General features: G+C 32.3%; 1 protein-coding gene across 13 annotated transcripts in view; it reads right to left on the bottom strand.

The window, feature by feature from the left end:
* The window catches only part of VPS13B (vacuolar protein sorting 13 homolog B), an 861,603-nt gene that overhangs the window by 443,232 nt on the left and 403,742 nt on the right, over positions 1-14,629 (bottom strand). For 12 of the 13 annotated variants that reach the window (XR_012128333.1, XM_073229878.1, XM_073229881.1 and 9 more), the window contains 2 exons: positions 13,884-14,011; positions 4,030-4,264 (listed from right to left, as the gene is read on the bottom strand). Coding sequence is in view for 11 of the 13 variants with exons in the window: in XM_073229878.1 (XP_073085979.1) it covers positions 4,030-4,264; positions 13,884-14,011 (363 nt within the window). In the remaining 2 variants the exon portion in view is untranslated. Of the gene's footprint in view, positions 1-4,029; positions 4,265-13,883; positions 14,012-14,629 lie in introns of those variants that run through there. The other variant, XR_012128334.1, reaches the window with a different exon arrangement.

Here is a 14,629-nt window from a genome sequence, read left to right as displayed (position 1 = left end):
CTTTTGCAATGTCATTGCCTCATCGTTTTTTCTTTACTTACCTTTTATTTGCAGTTTCCGTCATAGATAATTCCTTTGCTTATCACCCGAAACACATTAGTGTTCCTCCCTTTTTCTATTTGGATTCCACTTGTTTGTCACTAAGTTACTTTGGGTAATCACATCTTTTTTCATGGTTTTCTCTCAGATCAATATGTATCTCTAACAATGATCTCTCATTTGAGCCCCAAACCTATATATGCAACAGCTCATTAGATGCATTTACCTAAATGTCACAAGCACTTCACAATATGCCCATCCTAAATCATCTTTCTCACCTTCCACACCAAAAACTAAACCTCTCTATTTGTAATCAAATATTAACAATATAAACATCTACACAGATATCCAAGCCAGGAACCATGGAGTCACTCCACACAATTACTTGCCCTTCAATATCCATTAGTAACCTGGTCACAAAATTTTGCCAATTTTTTGTTAACCTCTTAAATATTTCCCTGTTCTTTCCCATTCTCTCCACTCCTATCACAACAATCCTGGTTCTGACAGTCGCATTTCTACACAATAACAATAGCTAGCTGCAATATCTAATTCATTTCTTTGCCTCCACTTTTCCTATCTTCACCTTGATCCACACCCTACAAAATCCATCCTCAACACTTAACAAAAAACATTTACCAAACAAAAATGAGCTGATCATGGAACAAGAGCATCAGAGAGGCTGTGTAGAAAGGAGTGTAATGGTAAGGTGGTAATAGATTTAGACAGTCAATATCAGGTTGAACATGAATGACTGAAAATATTTATCTATGTTCTGAAACCAGCAAAAGAGAGTGGAATTTTTATAAAAGCCCTATAAATCAAAATGACTTTGACAAAGGAAGAAGACATGACAGTAGATAAGAACTACCACAAACATTTTAAACATGGAAAAATAATGATAAATAGCAAATGACTGAGGCCCAGAGAGTTAAGTTATAAAGCACCAACCTTCTAAATGAAGAAAAAAGTTAAATTACGGTCCCCCAAAAGAAGTTAATATCTATAGTTTTTTAATACTGAAAGAAGATTTAAGTATCTTGAGATAATCTCCTTTCCTCAGGGTAAGCTTAGCCAATGAAAACAACCATATGGTTAAAAAATTGTTTCTACTTTAGATTTCAGTGTTGACTATATTGTCACTCTATATTCTCATAGGGAGTATGAAAAATAGACTTTTGGAGTTTGTATTTGATTTGAGCTCTCTCCATCTGGTATGTGACTTTCTTAAAAAGTTCAAAATAAGTTAGGATGCTATTTAACTCAGTTCTAGGGGGGAAAAACAAAATATAACATCTTATGATTTAAAAATGGAGACTTCTGTAGTTCTTAAGTCATTTATAATGTATTTTTAAAAGATGAGAGTAATTTATCATTAAAAAGGACAAACAGAAGCTATCAGGAATGTAGAAATAAGAGAGATTTTACATGAGTATTGAAGAGATAAAGAATAGTGGAGTAAGATTTATCAGCCCTTTCATAAAGACCATTAGATAAAAGGGAGTATAATATTATCACAGTCATTAAAACACTGAGGGATTCTATTTCCCTGGTAGATTTAGTGCCCTGAATGATGCTTGTGCTAAAAACAAATAAAAATGATAATTTTATTTATAAAATGTTTATATACAGCACATCCTCTAAATAAAATTTGTAGATTGGTTTACACATACACTTTCTTAAATGCATTAATGATTTTCCAAAAAAAGTAAGTATTATTAAAACCACAGACTGAAGAAAGCCAGAAACTCAGAAGTAAGCAAAACAAATGACTTAAAGCATTCCAAAACTGTGTAAAATTAAAGACAACTCAGACTGATTAAAAACCGTAAGCCCACTTGCAGTATTGAACCTAAATTGACATAAGAAGGCTCATATGCAAATAGCTACAACATTAATGTTAGGGTAAACTACAAATGAAACTGCTCTATTTTTCCCCTTTCTGTGGTGAGCCTATTACAAACTCTACCAGAAAACTTAGCCTTGAACAGAGGAAGAAAAACACTCATGATCACAAACCAAGCCTTGTAAGAGTTTATAACTTCATTTTTTATTTTAAGTGTCATAAAATCCTCTAACCAAGAATTTAGTCTCAACGTGTCCTGAAATGATAATGCACCCAATGCGTCAGAAGTAAATTCAAACATGCACATAAGCAGTCTTTCAGCTTGCTTTCAAAAAATTTCCAGAGAGAAATTTCCTAGGAAAATAAGTAGATCCTACCCTCTAAAAAGAAACAAAGAAACAATGTACAAAGAATACTGTGGAGTATAGGCACAATACTGGGATTTAAACATATACCATGGAAAAAAGTATACAAGAATGACCATAGCAGTCTTATTCATAAGTCAAAAAGTGGAAATGACCCAATGTTCATCAATTGATGAGCAGATAAAGAAAATGTAATATATTCATAAAACATAATATAATTCTGCCATAAGGAATGTAGATGCATGCTACAACATGAAATGACATTGAAAATATTACAGTAAATGAAAGAAGCCAGACACAGAAGACCACACATTATGTGATTCTGTACATATGAAATGCCTACAATAGGCAAATTCATAGAGACAAAAAGATTAGGGGAAAGGAAGAATGAGGAGTAACTGCTGAAGGCGTACTGATTTTTGGAGGAGCGATGAAACTTCTATAATGTAATAGTAGTGATGGTTGCACAAAACTAAATTTACTAACAATCACCTAACTGTATACTTCAAAAGAGAATATTACAAAATGCAAATTATATCTTAAAAATCTGTTACATAAATATTAATGAGTTTTAACAAAAAATTAAGGGAAAAATTATTTTAATCCTACAAGAATTATTCCAGAATTAAAACAATTAACAAAAAATGAATAAGCACTCCCAACTCACTTTATGAGGCTAGTATATCCTTGATATGATATACAATAGCTATGTGATAATAAAGAATTCCCTATAACCAAAAGCAAGTATCAAAGAATAGGTATGTCCAATATATTATAGAAAGGATCCTTATATCAAAACAAACATCATATATTCTAATCCTTAGAAATCTATAGTTTTATGATAAAATCATAAATGTTATGATTTTATACTATAATATAATGGTATCAACATTAATTTCTGGCAGTAAAATCATGCCTATTTCTCATAATCTAAGAAAACAATTTGTTTGGAAAATCAATACATAGAAAAGGAGAAAGGAATCAGTATCAAGTCAGAGTCAAAAACTGCACAGACTATCTGCTTTTCAGTAACAACATGTGTAGTAATCTGAATGATATCAGGATTCATACTCTACATCCTAATAATATGAACAAGGTGTTGAACTGTTTAGCACTGTAAAAAACTTGAGCCTTATTATTAAAATATAGAGTCACATACTTAGTGACTCAAAACTTTTAAAAGTTCACATATTGTTTGAGATGAATATGTCAAAGTTCAACAGGGTATGAATTTGCAACTGAAAACACCATATTAAAAAGTAAGTATTTATTAAAGAAAGAGCCACAGTGCCAATTATCACACAATTATCTGTTTTAAAAACTGAGAAATCTGGAAATATGCTTGATGAAAATAATATATCCACTTTTTTATTTATATATAATATATCCATTCATAAGTCACATAGCTTAAATTAAAATCAACCTACTACTTATCATTCTTCGTTCAGCCTAATGCAAACACCAACTTACTTCTCAAGTTAATTTTACCTATGCTTAGTTTTAGTGATTATACCATATTGCACATGATCATTTGTAGACAGTCTCCATTTACATATATATATGAATATGTATGATTAGAAGGTGCAGATGTCAACAGCATCACTTAGCTCATTCACTTTATATATCTTTCTTTCTAAATCTACTTTGTAGATCACTTAGTTCCATTTAATGCAGACCATTCAATGAAAACGGTTAATTTACAATAGCACTAGCATATTAAATAAAAAAAAACTAAAGATATCAGTAAAATAACCATAGGAATAATCTTTTTAAATGTACCTTCTTCAAGGATGGGTCGTGGGATGACAAATGGAATCTCCTGCAGAGGTTCCATATACTTGTGGCCAGCACTAATAATCTTTATTTGAGGCAAACAGAGGACAAGTGTTCCTGGCATGATGGTTTGTCCATGGTACCAACTTCTTACTGTTCCAGGAATGTCTCCAAATACAATTGTACTTGGGGAAGGCAGGCTATCATTTGGAATGAACACACAACAAGATTGTACTTCAAGCTAGAAAAGAAAAGCAGAATTAAAATATTTGGAACAGAATTTGGGAGTAAACATACCCTCAAATACCTAACATTTTTACCAGAATAAACAGTAAAGTCAAAAAAGGAAATATGCCATACTTATGTCTTCTGAGTTACTTTTACTAACGAACACAATAGACCCTTGAAAAGGTGTTGTTTCTGGCTATAAACCTAATCAAAAAGGCACAGTGACATGAAATGAAAAAATATCTGCCGTTCCACAGTTTCTTTCCAAGAAACATGACTGAGTTATAAATGTGCTGGCAAAAAAAGGTGAGAAAAATCCTCCTTCTGTTGCAGTTCATTAAATTTTGTTAACACCAGCTAAGGCCTCAGACTGATTAGCATTTTATTTTTCTTATTGTAAAAAAAACCAGAAACAGCTATTTCTAGGTTCTGGCTCTTTTTTACTTAACAGACTAAAATATAAGAAAAAATGGTTTAAATGTTCAGAATATATCTCGAGACAAACATTAAAATATAATGTTTCTATCACATATGTTCTTTTTTACACATATATAGCAAGATTCATGTTTATATATAAAGATTTCTATAGATACCTGTATTTATATATATATATCTATCACATTTGTTATATATAAAAATAAATAGTAAAGAAAATTATGAAGATTCAAAAATCATTCCGTTATTCTTTGCTTTTATCATACCTGACATCATCTAAATTGTGATTGCATGTCAAACTTTCATGCTCCTCTATCCCTAGTATAGTTACTTAAGTTGCCAGGCCCCTAAAGATTAAAAATAAGACTAAGCAAGCCTAAATAAAAAACTGAATTCATCATGAGCAATTAATTCAACAGCAATGTAGGTTAAAGTTTATTAGTCTTAGTTGACTCTCACAAAGTAATATTCTGTACTTGATTAGTTAATTGCCCAAGCAGCTTAGCCTATTTTTAAGAAAATACAAAATATCAACTGTTAATTTTCTATGAAATATTTGGCTTACAAAGATACTATATTTGTTTGCTTGATAAATGGTTGGATATTCTAGCAAATTACATTAACAAAGGGACTATATTTTATAAAAGGTAAGTAAGCAAATAGTAGTATCACTTCCTTTAGGACAAATATATTCCTCAGCAAAAGCATGACATGTAACAGGTCTGGAATTCCTTGATACAATAAATAATTTGCCAGCCTTATAAATAAGCAAAGTTACTCCTCTTTGCTTCAATATTTCTGTGCATGGGCAAATAGATGAATTCAGTGAAGAAAAATATTAATAAAATTTTGCAAAAAATAAATATATCAGTTCATGGAGTATGAGCTCATTTTTTAGTTACAGATTTTTATCTTCAAGCACAGATAATTTAAGTGTTGATGTGTTAAGTAGCTCATTGATTATGATCACAACATTTTTTTACTCTGAAATAGAAGTATATATTGTCTCAAATGCATTATATTACATTTAAAATATTTAACATATTCTTTAGTGATGTTCAAGTACACAAGTTAAAATGGCACACTGACAGCATGTTCTCCTATATTAATTATGGTTATAAGGTCAAAGTATGAAGAATCAGTATTTAACGCTTCATGTCAGTATTGATGCTAGTTGAAAAATGCTTTCAACAATGTGAGGTAATTAGTATAGTATGCTATTCTATACAAATATATACACACATGTCCGAAGAAATAAATTTAAATTGTGCCAAAATATCCAAAAATCACAAATATTCCAATATTCCACTAATTCAGAAATAAATTATTTTATCAAATTTAAACAACAATTGAGCAATGGTTACAGAATCAACAGTAGTATATCACCCTGAAATAAGTAACAAAATAATAAACTTCCTAAGATATGATATGTGTTGTGGCGATTCCTTTAACAGTAAGAACCAAAACATACACATAATCCAAACTGCTCAAATTTATTATAATGTTACATCTATTATATATACTAAAGCTATCACATAAATCTTTTTACACATTAAAAATAACTGTTAAACTGTATGTTTAAAACTGTGGTTTTAATGTAAAATGTTGAGTGATTTATGTAAGTGAATATAAATCTGTAGCACTAAATTTTGCATTAATGTAAGGATCTGACAATCCAAGGGAAAGAAAATGAAGTAATCTGCCAGTAAGAAGTCCTCAAACTGGGGGTCAGATCGTGTTCATGGAAACCATCTGGTTGGGACCCTCTGAGCCACACCAAACACAAATGATCTTTTAAAAAAAATATCCTATTCATTAATGCATCACAGCTGCACTAAGTGTTACTTCATTTTTCCATGGCAACATCCTTTCTGTTTCAGGGATCTTATTTCAGTTTTGGTAGCAACGTGTTCTTTCGCCAATATTGAACACATTCATGTGTTAAAGTGAAGGGATTATTACAAATACTTGAAATAGAACCACCTCTATTTTTATTTCAGTAGGTCAAGGGCTCATATCTAAACATCATATAGATCTAAACATCTATCTAACGTAGAAATTATTTGGTATTCTTTTTTAAAGTAAAATGATTGTTATTTTTTTTCTAAAGTTCCAAGTTTATGTACCATTTGAAAAGATATATGCCATTGTGTATCCCTGTACCCCATATGTTAGGTTTGGTATGCTTAGATTTTCTAACGGGTGTGCTCTGTAACTTTGATCATAACTCAGTTAAAAGGAAGAGATGATATTTCATTTACACAATTTAAACTATTTATCCCACTATCATACAGAACACTTTATATAAAAATGCTTTAAAATGTTATAGCATATTTTCTTTCCTTTGAGTAACGTTTCTATTTCCTATTCCCAAATAATATGCTTTCCTTTCTTTTAAACTTGAAACTTCAGTGATGATTACATTTTGCAAAATTTCTACTGAATGTAATGTTTTCTATATAAACATATTCTTTAGGTAACAGTTTCAACTGAAAAACAAAAATGAAAAAACACTGCATGCCATATTTTCATTACCTTTTCTTTCCTTTATTCGTGCTTTCTCTAATACCTACTACCAACTGAGCTGGAAGTCAGGAATACACAGACAAAAAAATATAGTTCCAGTGATTAAAAATCTTGAGGATGTTAAAATACTAATAGCCTTACAGAATCATCACTAGAATGTAAGGTCTATGATGTCAGACACTGCTTGTTTTATTCTATCTAATGTCTCAGTACATAGACCAGCATGTGTAGGTATTAAACAAATGATTATTAAATAACTGAACATAATTATTTTTATTAGCATCAGATATTGAAGCTAACTAAAATAACTGTTTCATGCATGTTGCTCATCACTTCATTCCAGAGACAACCTAGTAGGGTAATAAATAAAATGGACTTGTCAGCCACATGGGTTCAACTCCAGCTGTGGAAACTTTGATGAGTTATTTAATCTCCCCATAACTTCAGTTTCCTCATTTGTAAATGGCGGCAAATCGGCTTTGATGTAAAGATGTAATGCATTAATGTTTGCTAAATAAAGTCAATGAACATACACAGAATATATACTATATGCCAGATCCAAATATTGGCCCTCATGGATTTATAAAAGATGTTCACAGTCTTCTTATTAAAAATGCTGTTGCTTACAGTTTCTGTACATAGCAGTCACCAAAATAAGCAATGTTCATTTGCTCTACAACAAATACATAAACTATTGCCCAAATTGGTTTTCCTATTGTATAAACTGTAGATACATTATGAAAATATTTTTTATATCTTTGTAGAAATCTAAATATAAATTTAGAACTTTAACCTAAAACCCTCAAAAGTGAACACTGGTTGTCTTCTTTTCCAGAGTAAATGTTAAAAACCTCTATACTTTTCCCATAAATACTTGCTGAAGGAAGACATGAAAAAATTCCTAGATTTGTATTCCAGAGTTTCTCCTTCTAACAAAATACTATCCAATTGCTGTACACTTTCTCAATGCCTATAAATAAAAACATGGTCCTGAGTGCAAAATGTTAAGTATTCAATATAACTATTTTTACAGTTAAGGTGATTGACAGTTGATCTGTCACGCCTGAAGTGTCTAATCTTATTTAATTCTGGAGATGGGCCAGGAAGTTCACTAGATATGAAGACATTAATTGTACCACAAAATATGACTACTATATCACTAGTCATACTCCATATGTACTTCCTAGAAGAGAGAATTCAATTGATGAGCTTAACTGGTTAAGAAACTTTGACACTCTCATCAAAACCAAACAGAACGTGGGAAGTAGTTCCCTACAGGAATAACAGATCATTATTAGCAAAGACGGAGACCAGGATGCTTGGTATGGAAAATAAAGTTCCATTACATGATGATATTATCCTTTAAGAAGATTTCAGAAACTACAAAAAACACCCAAGAAGTGCCAGAGGGCAGCAACATGATCTTCATTGTAACAGACAAGAAAACTGAGTTTGACAAAAACCGTGGAAATATTCTCCGTTTTTAGTGAATTCTAAACCAAAGTATTTCTATTTTGTCAACTACATGACATTGCCAATTATGTGCTTCTAGAATAAAAATGTAGTTTTTGAAGTGAAATAGATAGGATCTTTGCTGACCAGCAGAGAGAGAGAAAACTGCAAAGAACTGAGTTTATGCTAATCTATTAGGAAAAGGCCCCCAAATAAGTTCATATTTTTTAAAAAACTGTTCAAGACTACATATAGCACTATAAAATAATCCATTACAATGAGGTGTGGAAGTTCCTTTTCCCACTGAAGAACAAGTACTTTATAGCAAATATTGGGTCTTTATGCAATGTAAGTCTTTCTATCATGTAAAAAAGAACTTGGACTTAGCAAATATCAACTTTAGCTCCAAAATCAACTTTCCAGAAACTCTGATTCAAGACACATTTACTTGCTCAAACTTCCACTAAAAGAATAATCCTTTGATGGCTTAAAGTTATGATGTTCTGTTTTATCTGATGACTACTTCAGGGTTTTCTGTTTTACATATTGTCCATAAACATCTGGGAAATGGACACTGCATTTTTTTAAAACTCATAATTTGGGGGAGGGTAAATTTTAATCATTTAATCAGAATCACATTTTATCTTCAACTTTTCAGATTACATTAAAGTCTGGAAATGTCTAAATACACAGTAAGTACAACACAAGGATGGGACTAGGGGTGAGGAAAGCAAGGTGCCTAGATCATATTCAGAATAACCTATACTCCTATAATTACCTGTCAGTTTATACTCAATGAGCTTAGTCAAATGAAGAACATTAGTCTAAACTGTAGACTTAAAAATGGCTCAGATGGTAAATTTTGCTATGTGTATTTTACCTTAAAAATTAAAGAAAAAAAAAAAATCAGTATCTCTGCTTACACCTAATCCCACAATGAAATAGAAAATATAGTCCATTGCTGATGATAAAGCTAATGAAGGTACTGCATCATTATAAAAAAAAAGCCAAAGAATAAAACAATCCCACAGGAATATAAGAATTAGAAAAAACCTTAAACATTATTGACCCTAGCCATTTTCAATTACAGATAAGCAAAGTTAAGTCCATAGTTAACATCCAGAATTTGATACTGTTGACTACTGGGTCTGTGAAATTCTGCACACCATGGGTTTCTATGAATTCTCCAGTCTTTCCTCTTATTTTTTTTTATTTTCATTTTTTTATTAAAGTATTATATATAATCTTATGTTGGTCTCAAATATACACAACACAGTCGTTCAACAGTTACCCATATTATTAAATCCACACCACATCTAGTGTGGTTACTATCTATCAAGGTACTAAGATGTTACAGAATCACTATGTTCTCTAAGCTGTTCTACCATCCCCATGACCAATTTATACTGTGATGGCGAATTATTGTGGCCTTGTATCTCCTTCACCCTCCCCTTCCCACTCTCCCCAACCCCTTTCCCTTGGTAACAACTAGTCCCTTCTCAGTGTCTGTGAGTCTGCTGCTATTTTGTTCCTTCTGTTCTGCTTTGTTTTTATACTCCACAAATAAGTAAAATCACATGGTATTTGTCTTTCTCTGCCTGGCTTATTTCACTGAGCATAATACCCTCTAGATCGATCCATTTGCTGCAAATGGGAGGACTGTTTCTTTTTGTGGCTGAATAATATTCTATTGTATATATGTACCACCTCTTCTTTATCCATTCATCTATTGATGGACACTTAGGCTGCTTCCATATATTGGCTATTGCAAATAGTGCAGTGATAAACACAGGGGTGCATATGTTTTTTGAATCCGGTATTTTGTTCTCTTTGGGTAAATTCCTAGAGTGAAATTACTAGGTCAAATGGTATTTCTACTTGTACTTTTTTGAGGAACCTCCATATTGCTTTCCACAGCAGGTGTACCAATTGACATTCCCACCAACAGTGTAGGAGGGTTCCCATTTCTCTGCATCATCGCCAACATTTGTTATTTCTTTTTATTAGATAGTGGCCATCCTAACTAGTGCAAGGAGATACTTCACTGTGGTTTTAATTTGCACTTCCCTGATACTTAGTGATGTGAAGCATCTTCTCATATGTCTGTTGACCATTTGTATTTTTTGGGGGGTAAGTGTCTGTTCATATCCTTCACCCATTTTTTGATCAGATTACTTGTTTTCTGGGTGTTGAGTTCTTTACATATTTTGGATGTTAACCCTTTATTAAATGAGTTATTTATGAATATATTTCCCATACCATGGGATGCCTTTTTATTTTACTGACGGTGTCCTTTGCTGAACAGAAGCTTTTTAGTTTGATGTAGTCCCATTTGTTCATTTTTTATTTTGTTTGTTTCCCTTGCCCAAGGAGATGTGTACAGGAAAAAATTGTTCATGTTTATATTCAAGAGATTTTTGCCTATATTTACTTCTAAGAGTTTTATGGTTTCATGTCTTACATTCAGGTCCTTGATCCATTTAGAGTTTACTTTTGTGTATGGGGTCAGACAATAATCCAGTTTCACTGTCTTACATGTAGCTGTCCAGTCTCCCCAACACCAGTTGTTGAAGAGGCTGTCTTTTCAGCATTTATATTTATGGCTCCTTTATCATATATTAATTGCCCAATTGTGCCAGTACCAAATTGTTTTGATTACTGTAGCTTTGTCGTAGAGCTTGAAGCCAGGGAGGGTAATCCCCTGAGCTTTGTTCTTCTTTCTCAGGATCGCTTTGACTATTTAGGGTCATTTGTGGTTTCCTGTGAATTTTAGAACTATTTGTTCTAGTTCATTGAAGAATGATATTCTGACAGGGATTGCATTGAATCTATAAATTGCTTTGGGCAGGGTGGCCATTTTGATAATATTAATTCTTCCTATCCATTAGCATGGAATGTATTTACATCTCCTTGGTTAGGTTTATTCCTAGGTATTTTATCCTTTTTGATGCAATTGTAAATGGAGTTGTTTCCCTCATTTCTTTTTCTGCTAGTTCATTCTTAGTATACAGCAATGTGACAGATTTCTGAGTATTACTTTTGGGTCTAGCAACTTTGCTGAACTCAGTTATTAGTTCTAATAGTTTTTTGGTGTCTTGAGGGCTTTCTATGTATAATATGTCATCTGCAAATAGTGACAGTTTAATTTCTTCTTTACCGATTTGCGTGCCTTTTATCTCTGTCTCTTGTCTGATTGCCATAGCTAGGACCTCTAGTACTGTGTTGAATAAAAGCGGTAAGAGTAGGCATCCTTGTCACTGATCTTAGAGGACAAGTTTCAGCTTTTCACTATTAAGTATGATGTTGGCTGTGGGTTTGTTATATGTGGCCTTTATTAGGCTGAGATACATACTCTCTCTACCCATTTTGTTCAGAGTTTTTATCATGAATGGATGTTGAATTTTGTCACATGCTTTTTCAGGATCTATTGAGGTGATCATGTGATTTTTACCATTCTTTTTGTTAAGTGATGTATGATATTGATTGATTTTCAAATACTGCACTATTTTTGCATCCGTGGAATAAATCCCATTTAGTCATGACAGATAGTCTTTTTGATGTTTTTGAATTCAGTTTGATAATTTTTGTTGAGAATTTTTACATTTATGTTCATCAGGGATATTGGTCTGTAATCTTCTTTTTCTGTGGTCTTTGCTTTTGGTATTAGAGTGATATTGGCTTCGTAGAATGAGTTTGGAAGTATTTCCTCCTCTTCTACTTTTTGGAATACTTTGAGAAGGATGTGTATTAGCTCTTTAAGTGTTTCACAGAATTCAGCTGTGAAGCCATCTGGTCCTGGGTTTTGTTTTTACGTAGTCTTTTGATTATCAATTCAATTTCACTGCTGGCAATTGATCTGTCCAGTTCTTCTGCTTCTCTCTGGGTCAGTCTTGGACGGTTGAATTTTTCCATAAGGCTGTCCATTTCTTCTAGGTTGATCAATTTATTGTCCAGCCCTTCCTGTTAAACATCACATCACTCTCTTACGATTTCCTTCAAGGACAATTTCCCTCCTACTACTTTCATCAATTGCTCTTTCAACTTAACATATTTTTGAAAGACCTATTCTCCTGCTTTCTCTGCAGATGTGTCCAAAAGTTATATCTCTACTGTGAATCTCTTCCACAATCTAAAAATATGAATATTTTTCTACTGTCTAACAGATACCTGGAGATACCTCACAGGTATTTTAAATACATGTACAAAACTCAAACTTCCTTTTTTCCCCTAACCTTAAAAAGCTGCTGCTTCTATCATTTAAGGGCATCACTATCCTCTCAAACACAAAAACCAGAACCTAGAACACTGCTTAGACAGTCTCCTTTTTTTATTCCCCAAATCCATTAGTAATGAGGTAAAGCTGATTTTACCTTAAGTCTCTCAGGGATCACTGTCCAAACTGACCTATAGTCTAGCGTTTTGAAAACATTGTTTAATATACTTTGTCCACTTTTTTGTCATTTTAGGCAGCAAGATAAATCTGGCCCCTGTTACCTCAAGCTGGGCAGAGGAGGTTATTCTCCAGTATATCATATGTTATAGAACTATTTATATGCCTACTTGTTAGCTTACAAACATCATAATGATTTCTCATATCACTTGGAATCTTAAAGTTGAAGATTTTCAGACAGCTATCAAATTATCATGTTTCCTATCCTGTTATATAGCTACATAGAATGATACCAAAAATGGCAATTACAATAAACTAGGTTTTCTGTGGAATGGATAAAAGGGAATGAAGTTACTTTTAATCAACTACTTACATCATCATGAAATAGCATTTAGGATCAAAGTAAACTTCAAACAGCTAAATATTTTTGATAGCTATTATATTCTAGACAATGTAATAGTGTCATCTAGTTATTCTACAAATCAATAAATTCTCATGTGAGAAAAGTACCTAAATTCATCATGAACCAGAAAGTGCATACCCTAGGAATCTTTTCTGTAAATGACATTTATCTTGGCATCTCCATTTCTCTTTTGGACCGTAAGAGATTTTAAGGGAACCCTCTAAAAATGGCTCCCTACAAGATGCTTCATAGAATGGCTCCTTATTTCTTTCCAGCTAGACCAAAAGAATTATTATGTAGTCTCTTCAGGATCTAGCATGATATACAACAATTAGGGAACATAACCACATAACCAGTATTCAAGGTGCTGAAGATCAGAAAGGATCATAAACATTAAAACCACGATATTTCTAACTTCTATTTTACCTGCAATGTGAGACTCTTCACAGCATTCCATACTACTCCAATAAATTCTTTCATTCTTTCTTCAGGACTTCCACAGCCTTCAGATATATTCAGTATAGCTTTCACAGGAACTGACAATGGTCGGGATTCTAAATGTAAGAAGAGCTAGTTATTTAGCAGAAATGTACCTTAAAGTTTTACAAAAGTATACAAAAATATTTTCAAGACTACTGCTCTCCTGGCTTAAAAGTAAAACTTAGGGAAATTACAAAGTATCATATTAGATCATTTTATCTTATAGTTTTACTGATTTTTGTAACTCTTCAAAAGTAAGCAAAACTAATCTGTATAAGGCAGGAGAGCATTGGTTAATCTGGTCAGGGATATTGGTGCTTGGGAGGTGGCTTTGTGGAGCAATGTTATATTCTAAGGTTCTATTTATTGAATACAAGGATATATTCACTTGGTGAAAATTCATTAAGTCATAACCCAAAATTTGTCTGTTTCTCAATATAATGGTAATACCACACACACAAAAAAAGGTTACTTGGGGAAAAAAACAGAAATTCAATTACAAAACAGATGATTCATCTAAACTGATAAGGAATGGATACTCCCATATGTGAATTTTCCTGAAAACAAAAGCTTACTTATAGAATCTCTCAATTTAAAAAAAATTGATTTTGATAGTAACCAAAAGAAGTATTTGATTACATTTAAGGCAAATTTATGAATTAAGAAAATGAAATGTGATACTCCACTCTCTA

The sequence above is a fragment of the Manis javanica genome, chromosome 2 (genome assembly GCF_040802235.1).
Source record: "Manis javanica isolate MJ-LG chromosome 2, MJ_LKY, whole genome shotgun sequence".
NCBI lineage: Eukaryota > Metazoa > Chordata > Mammalia > Pholidota > Manidae > Manis > Manis javanica.
The sequence above is the reverse complement of the archived record's forward strand: the minus strand, read 5'-3'. Positions and strand labels throughout refer to the sequence as shown.